The sequence below is a fragment of the Thamnophis sirtalis genome, unplaced genomic scaffold (genome assembly GCF_051295495.1).
Source record: "Thamnophis sirtalis isolate CommonGarterSnake01/CBP01778 unplaced genomic scaffold, rThaSir2_p1.2 scaffold_6, whole genome shotgun sequence".
NCBI lineage: Eukaryota > Metazoa > Chordata > Lepidosauria > Squamata > Natricidae > Thamnophis > Thamnophis sirtalis.
In genome coordinates, this window is record NW_028261386.1 from 61,737,284 (window position 1) to 61,750,707 (window position 13,424).

Here is a 13,424-nt window from a genome sequence, read left to right on the forward strand (position 1 = left end):
GGATTAGAGTAAGAGTCAAGTTTCAAGCCAACTTTATTAAGTGAAAAGAGCAATCTGAAGGATAATTGAATGCTCTCTTAAGACTTCCTGGATGGTATGTTTACATTAAAAACACCATGATTAAAGAATTATTAATGTTTAATAGTTTTAATGGATAGTTAATGTTTTTAAACAATAAATACAATCTCCATAAGTTATAGATAAGTGATTTTCCGGAATAAGTGGTAACTTCTCTTGTTTTACTTGCCAATAGATAGTAATTGTTGTTATTGCATACTTTCAGTTTTTATACTGAAACAGCTACAATTTCTCCTCTTCACTGCTAGTCAATAATCACAATACAAAGTGGTCTCATTCTTCAAATCACTCAAACTGTTTGTAAGGGGTTAGTTTTTTATAAATTTTTACTGGGAAACAGTAATTTAAAAAGGGATAAAGTCCAATATTGCCGCTCCACATCAGATATTTCAGTGTTTTTCAACCACTGTGCCGCGGCACACTAGTGTGCCGTGACATAGTGTAAGGTGTGCCGTGGGAAAATTACTTTATATATAGTCAATATAGGCACAGAGTTAATTTTTTTAAACATTTTCTAATGGTGGTGTGCCTCGTAATTTTTTTCATGAAAAAAGTGTGCCTTTGCACAAAAAGGTTGAAAAACACTGAGATATTTTATTTCTGAAATTTAAGTCAAAAGAAAATGTGATCATATATTTCCTGTTTTACCTACTTGTATGTTCCTATACTTACAAGCAAACATTGCTAGACATGGGTTTCCTTTTCTGACTGTTAAGGGTTGTGCTGTAAATTTCTGCCACTACTACTTCAAACTAGATGTGGAAAAAAAATCACTAATGCTATACCAAAATTTATATTTCAGATGTGATTTATATATTTGTCCCTTGAACTTGGGTCAAGTACAATTCTGTTCAATAAGGAATAGGTTTTATTATATAGTCTTTGGGTTATAATGGTAATTGTAACCAGAACTGCCATTGTTAAGCAATGCGGTCATAAAGCACAATGTCATGTGACCATGTTGCTTAGCAACAGCATTTTACCATTGTTAAGGTACCACAGTTAAGTTTGAATCGTATGTTGTTAAGTGAGGACCTTGTGTGACTTCTGACTTCCTATTGAAGACTTCCCCATTGACCATGCCTGTGAGAAGTTGTTAGGGAATGTTGGAAATTGTGATTAAATGTCCATAGATTACATTGTCGTGAGCTGGGCATATCTGAGACCAAGTGTACTGAAGGAAATCTTCTGGTTTTTATCTGCATTACAAGGCATTGTTCAATTGTTATATTTATTTTAACTGTCTATTTAGGGGAGTTATAGGCTGCTCAAAGTCTGTTGTTTGCAAAGCTTATAAGCCTTGTGAATAAATAAATTCCTTATCTGGATTTCCGGAACTCAAAAGAGTTTGGGAAACATAGCAACAAATACAAACTATAAGCAATTTAAATAATATCCACCCTACATGCAATAGTAGACATTACTGTTATTACCAATATACTAGTAACTGATCTCAGGTACTATACAGAAACAATGTCCTACAATCTCGGTCAGGCTACAGTTCTCTATATTTTATTTTCTCTCATTAATAATTTCCTTCAGCTTTTATTTAAACTTTCAGCTGCAACTGTTGCTTTATCCACTAGATGGGGTACCAGTATAGAATCTGACTCTAAGAAAAAATATGTTCATGTTCAATCTTGCCTTGGTTGTCTGAACATTTTCTTAAAAGTAATAAGTAGTTAGGTCCTATAATTAATGGAACAGTAAGGATTGAGCCTTTACTTTTACATGGAATACTAGTCTACAACTCTGATGTCACCCTTAACATTGCCTATATTTTTCATTTCTGGAGGAATCATTGTCATCTCTTTTATTCTTTATGTTGCCTAAATTTGGATAAATAAGTATATTTATCCAAAAGTATAAAAAAGAAATATTGCCAAGACCCATCAGGTCCCCCCAGCAATTAGCCATTCTTCTTTATCTCCACAGGACCAACATGTTTGCCAAGAGCAACTATAACTGTATTGCTCAGCTTTAGAAATGTTAGGCCAAAAAGCTCAAATAGTTGAAGGTTCAATTGATAGAGCAGCATTAGAAAGTATAAAAAAGAACTAGTGGTTATGAAATGAGAAACTATATTTCTGAGACTGTGGCTTATGATTTCTATAGGAGAGATTGCTGTTGTGAGAGATATCACATCCCACAAGGACTGGGAAAATATATTTGAAAAATGGTACGCTTGATTTAACTTTAAAGCCAAATATTGTGAGGCCTGACAAAAGAAAATCCAGATGTAAGATCTTTAGATAGGAATTTTAAGCATCAAGAGGAATGGGGTCTATTTTATTAATATGAGGATGGATATTGGGTCATAAATTTGCTATTTACATACCAATATGCAGAGCACAGGAAACAAGCTAGATGAAGTTAAAGACCTAATACAGGAAGGCAGATATAACAAAAGATTTGGTGGACTGAATCTCATGACTGATTTGTTCCATGCTAACAGGAGCAATAGAAAAAAAAAGAGACAACCTCTGTGATAAAATATTTATAGCTGCTCAGAAATTCAAAAAGATGAACTTGGCGTCACTGTTAAGAGTAACTGGATTACAAAGTGTGAGAACAAATGAAAAGTAGCATAGTTGTGGGTGTATGTTTTGGAGGAAAAAGTGGTTGGAGGTGACCTGCGATAATAGGAGGAGTAAACGAAGAGCCTGAGGCTCAGCATGACCCAACTCAGAGAAGTCAAACAAGTGAGACCTGAACTGTGAACAGCTGAAGTGAGAACTGGTCTAGATATGAGGTATCTCTTTCACATGTGTGTATACTGTATATGTGAAAGAGAAACTTTCAGGCCCCAATTCTACCTCACTAGTAACGAAGCATTTTATGAGGGTAGCCATTGTGATTCCTAAAATTCCAAGTATGTTTTCTCTAAAAAAAATCTGACCAACTCCCCCCAAAAAGATGAGGTCTAGCTCAGTCTTCAGCTGATTCAGTGCTTTGTGCTTTTAAAAAAGGGCATAGTTCACTGATGAAATAAACAGAAATATAACAGTGAATACACAGGTAGTACTGGGGAATATTTTAATAACTTCTAAGGCATTGGGGAGTGGCAAAATTGGCATATTACTCTAAAAATACTTAAGCAGGGTAGTTTAAACCATCAAAAATGAAGGTCACATATTTGGATGCAGAAAGTGAGGAAACTTGATATTCTGTTACACCCCTGGATCAGTAATTCATGGAATAACGTACAGGTAGTCCTTGTCTTATATCAGGTCATTTAGTGACCATTTGAAATTATGACAGAGACTGCAACAGGTAGTTATGACCCAGATCCAAACATGTCTGTTGCAGCATACTCCTATGCTCATTCATTTTTACGACCAACCACGGAGAAGCTGCAGTGTGCCCCCCTACCTATTCCTCCCCTCCCATCCTGCCACACCAAGTCCCCACAGGGGCTGCTTTGCTACAAGACCAGATTCCACACTCCCCACCCCATCCCAGTCATCATTTGCTCATCTATCTTTCAAAGATATCCAGAGCTCAGGAAGTTGGTGTAGGGAAGGAGGACAGGCTGCTTCATTATTGGGTCATATGGGGTAATGGGGGAGAAGAAATCCTGTCAGTTTTTCTTTCCTCACCAGACTCTTACCTTTATGCTAGTGCAGCTTAACATTGGGGAAGTTATGACTGTCTAGTGTGGAAAGAAAAACCAGCAGGACTTCTTCTCACTAGCACAGCTAGCGCTGGGGAAGCTAAGGCTAGTGTTAGCAATGGGAAAAAAGCCTGCTCCCCCAGCATTAGCTATGTTAGCTTTATGCTAGCACAGCTAATACTGGGGGAGCTAAAGCTGTCTAGAAATCAATGTTTTAATAAGATTATCATATATGCTATCCTCAGCATACATTCTATGTATGGCCACTCTTCAAAACCAACCCTACAAAGGAAACCTTACATAATTAAATAACCAAACCTATTATAACTAATGCATATGTTACCATGGCAAGATCTTATGTTTCCAAGAACAGAGGCATTAGACAGCTGAGCAAACATAAACCTGGCCAACTTAGTATCCAGGAGCAAAGTCAGATCATAGTTGACGTTATAACACTGAAGACAAGCTAAATTCTTATTTCTAGGTCAGCAATGCTACTGGAGAAGAACCCTCTACCTTATCTGGATTAAATTTTTATTTTTCAGCCTTTATTTAGACTATTAATATTCCTAGAGAAGAAAGTAAAACAGTTGTAGAGCATTGCAGGCCAAAACAACTAGAGTTTTTTCCTTGTGCCATTACTCTGCTGAAAACCTGATTATATTACCTTGTTGTTTGCATGTACACTGACAGTTATGCACTGGAGACACATTCCTTGTGTGTCCAATCACACTTGGTCTATAAAATATTCTATTCTATTCTAAAAAGGATATCAGTTATGCTTAGCTAAAGAAGAAGTTTTTAAATTTAGCTGCTTCAGATAAATCATTTTGTATGATCTGGATTTAATAATTGTTAAAAAGTGTTAATTCTAGTTAAAGAAAAGGAGAGAAATTTCCTTTGAGAAGGATCATGGCAAAAAATATTTAATATCAAGAGTTTCATGTAAAATATGGTGGATGCATTGCTGGAACACTTTAAATGTCCATATATTTCAAGGGTAGAAAATAGAAAACAAAACTTCAACTGCATTAGAAGAAACTGCATAACTGCATTAATCAGCTGCACTGAGAGAGAAATGTTAATACACCCTGTCTTCTACGAACTCCACAGCAATGGGGGAATAAACCCCCCACCAATGTTTGGAACATTGTGTAGAGCAGTGTTTTTCAACCACTGTGCCGCGGCACACTAGTGTGCCGTGACATAGTATAAGGTGTGCCGTGGGAGAATTACTTTATATATAGTCAATATAGGCACAGAGTTAAATTTTTTAAACATTTTCTAATGGTGGTGTGCCTCGTGATTTTTTTCATGAAAAAAGTGTGCCTTTGCACAAAAAAGGTTGAAAAACACTGAGTACTGGCAACTGTACCTTAGGGTGGAATTGTACAAAATGAAAAGACACAAAAAATGACAACCATGGAGCCCTTTTGTAATTATGGCTGGTTAGCTTAGAATTAAAGAGGCAAATGTGAGATACAATAGAGGTATCATGAATGGCACAGATAATATGGAGAGAAAATAAAGTTAGAACCAGAGGAGTCTAATCAATTAAAGTTAAATGCAGGTAGAGTCACTCAGACTTAGTTAAACGTATAGAAACTATGCCAGTAGCTGTGATAATAGCAGTCAATTTGGATGGTTTTAGACAGGATCTCAACAAATTCATGAAACAGCAAGCTTCATAACTAAAATGTATGGTTGACCCTGCCTTCTGGATCATAGCATGCCTTAAATACTGGCTGCTGGGAAAGAGGCTAATAATACCTTCCCCCCACCCCCAGTCCAGACTTGTGAGTTTCCAAATGAATCTAATTTGCAAATACATCTAATCTAAGGATAACTATTGGTGGAACAACTCTGAGGACTTGTGGACCCCGCTGTCTCCAAAACCACATTCACCAATTTTAATTAATAATTACACTAAATGTAAATCTCCTTGGGCCCATTTGGAATATTTGTATATGACATCTTTAGCTAACTGAACTGTGTGGAATTACAAATATAATAGCTTTTATATATTTCCTGTTGCAATCATATTGACCCAAAAACTATGGTTATTATTTCTGGTATGTTCATTTTTTTCCTCATACTAAATTGAAGCTGTAGAGAAAACTAGATCACAAAATTGATAAAACACTTATGTTATTAGAAGTGACCTTTAAACCTTTAAGACAAAAAAAGCTTACAATCAATCCTTATAATCATATTATCAATTTAATATATAAACTGTAAAGACTGACTGAAATAGGGAATTAGAGACCTCCATTTTGCCTAAACAATGAGAAAACATTTTAACCTTAATACCAAAACATCACTGGATCTTAGATGACTGCTTATACAACTAAAACAAGAGTTTGGACTTGCCCCATTGCATTTGTACGGAGAAGAGTAAATAAATTACTAGATTACTGAGGATGAAACCATAATACTACTTCATTATACAGTATTCATTATAGGATGTATATTCATGATAAGCTCTTTTATATAAATTTTATGTTGTAACTGCATCTTATTCCCTATTTTCCTTTTTTGACTGTTTTTAATGTTTCATTTTTCCCACTTTGTTCTGCTTTATTAAATAAATGAAGCAAAATAAATCTCATTGAAACTCTATACTTCTTCATTCAAAACTATTTAAGATTTACCTTAATAAAGTTAAAATATTTTTAGCTAATAGTATTTTTGTGTCCTTATATAGTTCCTGCCTTCAACATGAAACATGAATAGTTACTAGGCTTTGCTTTACACAATGTTAAAGGCATACAAAAATGTGGTAAATATGCTTTTAAAATAATAATACTTACAAGTATCCAAAGGGACAGTATTTGTCACATACTATGGGTTTGCATTTCTTAGGCCGTGGGTGGCACTGACAGATCTTACAGTTATGGACATCTGTTTGGAAACCAAAGTCACAGTCCAAGGAACAATCTGACATGAGATTGGTACACCGCTCCTCCCCTGTGAAAGAACAAAGAAAGTTTAGTATAAAGAGACAATGATTATTTGTCTCAACAACTAAAGGCATATGGATACAGAATTCTCATCTTCCCCAGTCACCTACAATGGTAGGATTTCTACTATATTGTCTGATTATCTAAATTCCAGATTTTAAATATTCTCAAAGTGACTTATAATATAAAATATTCCATTATTCCATATCAACATAACATTTTCATGAAATGATACATCTATTTTAAGTAAATTTATGGACAAGGCAGTTAGGGTAATAAAATACATTAATGGGTTTTATTATCATATTGCCTTGCCCTTGTGCTTTTTCTTGATCATTCTTCTTTTCATTCAAAAGAAAGCTAAGGAATAAAAGGAAATAAACTTCTTAGTATTTGATACTAATGACTGGAAATTAACTTGTTAATTAGAAAGCTGACCACTACAATATTTTAAGGTAGCTCTATACTTTACCTGGTGCTGTCTAAGAAATCAAATGTTTTCAGTGTCTCATCTTTAAGGAGCTGAAAACTGCAAGTTATAGCTCTTGTATGTAAAGTTATTTACATGCCAATAATATAAACAATAATGTTTTATTATATTTTAAATGTTCCTATGACAGCACTTTTAAAAAAACTTTATGTTTATGTAAAACAAAAGAGCGAAGTAGTCATATTCCTCAATGTTATAAAAAGATAAACAATAACCTTCAATTATCAGAATAAAGGCCTGCATTGAGGATAGGCAAAAGGGGCCTGGAAGATGAGAGCCCAAAGGACAGAATTTTGAAACCATCTGGAAGCTCATACACGGGGCATTAGATAAGCAGTATAGAACTTTTTCTTCCCTGCAAAACTCAAAATGGACTAACTGATAGTAAAATGCAGCAGAATTGCATTAGTAGTAATCAGTATTCCTTCAAGCCTGAGGCCTGAAAGTGACAATCTTTCAAAAGCTCTCTTGGGTTTGAAAAGTGTCAGCTATAATTACATGTTAAAGTCTTCCACAATAACGTTAGCTATTATGATAGTATTGCGTTTGGTTTTTTTCTTCAAATGATCCAATGTGTTTTATAGCTTTTGTTCCAATATGTAAAACTGCTACGACAAATCACCTGTACTTCTTCAAGCATTTAAGAAGAATAATCTATGCTATAAACAGCTTGATTAGCCTATGTAACAGGGATAAGAAAATGTTTTGGATAGTAGACACCATCATGTTGATACTGATGCAAAATGAAAAACAGGATTTTAAAAAATACCTAAATAATAATGTTATACAATCCTAACAGAATTTGAGTTTCCAAATTTATTGATTAATAGCAGTTTTAATAGGCGGTAATAATGTTTTTTTTAATCAATATGCCATTGGTGCAGTAGCTGAACTGCTTTGCATCAACACATCAAAACTTAAAAAATAACCTATATTTTTATATATGATTTAACAAAGAGGCACTCCATCTACTGAAAATAATAAAGGTGTTCTGATGTTCTTGTTGCCCTACTGAAGCATGGCAAAATTGATATTTGGAAATGTTTTATTTTACAAAATGAAAAACAGGATTTTCCAATTAAAAAGACCAGTATTTTGCATGAGCCAACTGAATTTTGAGGAAAAACATCAATATGAAATTTAAGAATATTTTTTTTCAAACAAGGTAACTGAACATAGTATTTGTACTTACTAGTTTTACACTGGCAAATGTGACAACCATTTTGATCCACTTTGAAGTCATAAATGCAGTCTGTCTCTTTTAGCGTACAGTTCACCAGAGGAGGACATGTAGGTGGACCTATTGTGATGTAGGTTGGCTCTAATGAAAAAGCGAACATATGGTTATAAATTACCAATGTTTGATACAGTATATCATATTAAATTCTAAGAGTCACTAGTGGAAATGTGGGAGGGAGGCTAAGAAATGTGAAATATAAACAAGCAAAAACCAAACAAATGGCTTTGATATATAGACAATTCCTGTAAAAGCCTGAAACCATAATTCAAACTCAGATGTAGTTATCATAGGGGTTCTTTAAAACCATTGCTAATAATGGGAGACACAAGTTTTATGATTAAAGCTCTTTGCCAAAAAATGGCTGGCTTAACCAATTATGATAGCTCCTATCAAAATTGGACCAGTGCAATAGATTGTAAGAGAAGCTGCTTTGGAAAGTGGCTCAGAAGTTGCAAGTAATGTATTGGTAAAGTTGCTAATAGGGTTTAAAATGCTAGGAACATGTTATGCCTGTAGGCTGATTAGCAGTCTACTTCCAAATCAATTTACATGTTCATGTTCATTAATAAAAGCCCAACAGTGTTTAGGACTGAGACAGCTAAGAAATGCCCTTTACTTAAGCAGCAGTGTGGACATACTAAACTTACTTGTTTATCCATTTTTAAAATTTTGGTAAAGTTAGTTTTAGTTTGATGTAAACTTTTAAGCTGCTACTATTGGTAGCTATATAAAGCTGTATTTTTTAAAACTTGAGTTACCTTTGCCCTTGTATTAGAATTATTTTTAATGAGTAGTATTTTTAAACAAACAAATCATGTTATAAATTGCATTCCAGTATTCAAGTAACAGATTTATGAAATAAAGAGAATGCTTTATGTGCTAATTACAACCTAGAGGTAATTAAAATCCTTAAGAATTTCTTAAAGAAAGGAACAGTGCAAGTTATTCATGAATAAAATCTCACTGACCCGATCAATGCTGAAAATTAAAGCTTTTGAATTAAATTAAATCTAACAAGAAGCTTTTTCAAACTGAAGTTAGAAAAGGAAGTGTATTAATAAAATCATTATCAATTAGACAAACTCTTCAATTTTGCTTCAGCATTCTAATTATTGCAATAAATTATAGGAACAATTTAACAATAAATATTTTTAATGAAGGAAAAATTTTTTTTGTCCAATTGCTCAAAATTGCTTAGCATTGATGATTTATTGAACTCAGAAATGAAACAATTTAAAAGTTTGCAATCATATAAATAACCCCCATCTGGATATGTGATTATCTGCCATCTAGTCAGTGTTGATTCTCAGAAGGATAGATAGGTCTTCACTAGAATAATTTGTTCCTATCCTGGCACTTTAGATCTTAATGCACCCATTAACCAGTGAAATTAAGTCTCTCCACCATGCTGGCAATCATCTTTTTCTCTTATCCTTTCTATAATAATGGACTCTTCAACAGAGCTGCATCTTTGCACAATGTGCCCACAGTATGATAACCTGTGCCTGGTCATTTGTGCCCTGTGAGAATTCTGATTGATTTGTTCTATAATCCATTTGTTTTCTTAGGTACCCATAATATTATGAAGAATCTTCTCCAATACCACAGTTCAAAAGCTTCAATACTCTGTCCAATTTCTTTAAAGTTAACCCTTTCTTCTAATGGTGTCATAAGGAAGACCATTGGGTGCATGGTTCCCATACATACACTGTTGCTTTGCAATATATTTTCCAAAACCTTCATAGTTACTTACTAGTGTTAACCATGGTATACCGTATTTTTCGGAGTATAAGATGCTCCGAAGTATAAGACCCACCTAGCTTTTAGAGAGAAAAATATGAAAAAAAAATCTGCCTCTATTTCCCAGTAATTTGTCTCCTTGCAGCAAGCAGCAAACAGCCTGTTTCAATTTCAGCACAGCCTGATTAGCACAAGCAGCTGATTATTGGTTGGATCGGCCTCCCAACATCAGCTGTTTCAGGCTGCAGGGATTGCCATAGTCTATTGCTGTCTCTGTGTGTCTCATTTTCAGTGTCTGCATCCCATTTTCAGCCTCTATACACCCCATTTTTGGCCTCCACACATCCCATTTTACGCCCATTCTGGGTGGCGGGGATCAGAATGGGCGGAAAATGGGATGCAGAGGCTGAAAATGAGGTGCACAGAGGTGGCAATAGGCAATGGCAATCCCTGCAACCCGAAACAGCTGATGGGCGGGAGGCCATCCAATATCTAAAACTAGCAATATTGTCTATTCTTAATATATGTGGTGGATAATGTGTAAATCCTAATCATATTACAATGCTCAGTAAACACCTTTGGTAGAATCTTTGAATTGTGAACATCATTGAAGGATATTATAACAATCTAACATGAAGCTATTAAAACATGTTATTGTTGTCCATGAAAGGTTGTAGATGGTAAATCAACCTGAGCTGAGACATTTTCAGTCACTGTAGCCCCCAAATCCCTGGCTCTGCACTATTCTGATGCAAACATTATTTATAAATATTAGTATTTTCTTTGTTGCTTGGTATTATTATTCTGTTATTAATGCCACATCAACTATCTCACTTTGGAATGAACGGGTAGAGTTAGATGTCATCTTTATCCAAACACTGGGTAGCCCCACACAACAGTTTTTAACACTCATAGTGAATTTTCGTTACATTTTTATTTTAGCATTTTTCTTGCAATGAAGGAGAGAAAAGATTATGCAGCTGGAAATGTCTTTATATATGTCTTTTCCAAATGTACATATAACCTATGAGAAAATCAGTACTGAAAGTTTTTTTTCAGATGCCATTCTTATTCTATTTTATTATATAACATTATACAGTATATTATATAAAATTATATACGTATAATTTTGGGTTAAAATATGGTATTTAAAATATATTTTTTATCTGAAAAACAATATTCATACTAATCTAATATCTATAAATTATCAATAAATGAACCATATATATTTAGCTCTTTGAAAGTTTCCCTCATCCACTGAGAGTGCTGTTTTTATTCACAAATATCTCCTGGTTTCCAATTACACTATTTTTCTAAAATTTGGAAAGATAATGATTAGATTTTCCCCTGAATAATGTCACAATGTCTATTCTACAAGGTAAGTTATTGGAGACTTTTTCTTTATAATATTTGAAATATTCTATAACTACTTCCATTATGTTCATTTTCCTTTTTTGCTAGTCTATCACTATCTTCTTCCATTCACAAAGATACCTCTTGAGATACAGCAATTTTATACGCATGCCTGAATCCTAATAAGCTGAGAAAGAGAACAAAAGAAATAATTTTATTTCCCACCCCCCACAAAAATGTAGCTTTTAAAACAAAACAAAACAAACACCCCCGCAGCTATTCTCACTTCACTGAACAAGACTCAACAAATAAAGCCAGCTACAGTCAGGCTTCTAGCTATTTGAATAGGCAAACAGTTAAGTTTGAAAAAGCCCATATGGTCATGTGATCTAGGTTAATCTTTCAGTGCTGTCCTTGACAAACTGCAGGAGAAAGCCTGAGTGAACAGAGGATGAGACAATAAACAGAAAATTACTTTCCATTGCTATACATTTTAGAAATGGAAGAATGTAAAAAAAATTGTATCCTTTAATATTAATATTAGATTTGTAATAAGCATTACATGTACAGACATACACACAAATTTATTAATGTGTTACTATAATATAATTATGAGAGACACCGTTAAAATGATTTCCAAAGCCTAAAAAAGTCTAAATGGAAAAAATTCACTCACACTGCAGTATTTAATAATGTAAGTTAATGTTGCAATTTTATTTTAAAGTTATAGCTATTTTAAGATGATTAACATAACATTTCAAATAACTACTCATTTTTATAGTTTCAGGTTTCATTTAATAGTGAATTCTTTAATCCAGTGACTCATATCTGCTTCTGTAAATATTCAGCAATTTGATTTTTGAGTCAGAAAAGTATTTTAAATATGCCAAAAGTAAACTTTAATTTTTATTTCAACCCTTTCCTTCTTTAATTATGATTTGCTGAACAATTCTATCTGAGTAGGTCACAAAACATTTAATATTAAAGAGCCAAAGTGTTTGTAGTCTTCTCCATGAAAACTTATAATGTTGGTTTTCCAGTTTTCTCTCCTATTTTTTTTTTTGGGGGGGGGGGACTAGTGATAACTAGTCCACTTTCAATCTAAAATTGAAATTGACAAACTTTCTTGCCTCATTAAACAGTGTATACACTATGTTTACAGAAAATCTTGAACGTTTTAGAGCTTGCATCTATTTGCAAGAATGGTGAAAAAAGTTACATCAAAAGAGTAGGTATAGAATTCTAAGAGATCTAAAGGCATTCACAAGAAAGAGATTCAAATTCTTTATGCTTTCCTAGGATTTTTAGTAAACCAGGATGCTTTTTACGCAACTCAGGATGGCTAAATTCATTGCCTTGAGAGCATATAGTTTCTTTATATATACAAAATTCTTAGTCCAAAACCCTTCAAATAATTTGTCCAATCATCCAGATCATGCTGTGTGAAAAACAAGCATTAATCAGTAACCACCTCTAATTAATCTTGGCATTCATTTAGGCTTTTCAAACCGCATCATTTTTATTGCCTTTCACTGAATGGATTTCAGTTAAAACTATCTAATAATACTATATATTCCATGTGTTTAAACCTGCCAGCATATTTGATATTTACCATCAATTAGGTTTTGGTTGCCTTTTTTATTGCTAAGCATCTATATACATACTTTTAGTATTATAAAAATACACAAAATCTCTTTTTCTCACACACCAAATGTTCAATGTGAAAACAGAATAAGTGTGAAGAAAAAGTTTTGTTTACTCATGATTTTTGCCGAGAGAGAGAGAACATTTTCTGTTCCCTAAAATACAAAAGCCCTTAACACAAACTGAACTTTTCATCGATGCCTCACAAAACAATTTTCAGGAAAAAAAGACCAAGGTGAGGAATTTCTTCAGTTCTGCAATGTTTCTTCAGTTCTGAATAAAGGAGGCTGAACTTGTCCTCTGACC

The 13,424-nt window shown here is 33.8% G+C and overlaps 1 protein-coding gene across 6 annotated transcripts in view; it reads right to left on the reverse strand.

Annotated features, from left to right (window-relative positions):
- Window positions 1–13,424, reverse strand: part of CRIM1 (cysteine rich transmembrane BMP regulator 1) — a 140,851-nt gene that overhangs the window by 20,405 nt on the left and 107,022 nt on the right. For all 6 annotated transcript variants that reach the window (XM_087717980.1, XM_014071290.2, XM_014071293.2 and 3 more), the window contains 2 exons: window positions 8,334–8,462; window positions 6,502–6,658 (listed from right to left, as the gene is read on the reverse strand). In XM_087717980.1, the coding sequence (XP_087574106.1) occupies window positions 6,502–6,658; window positions 8,334–8,462 (286 nt within the window). The remainder of the gene's footprint in view (window positions 1–6,501; window positions 6,659–8,333; window positions 8,463–13,424) is intronic.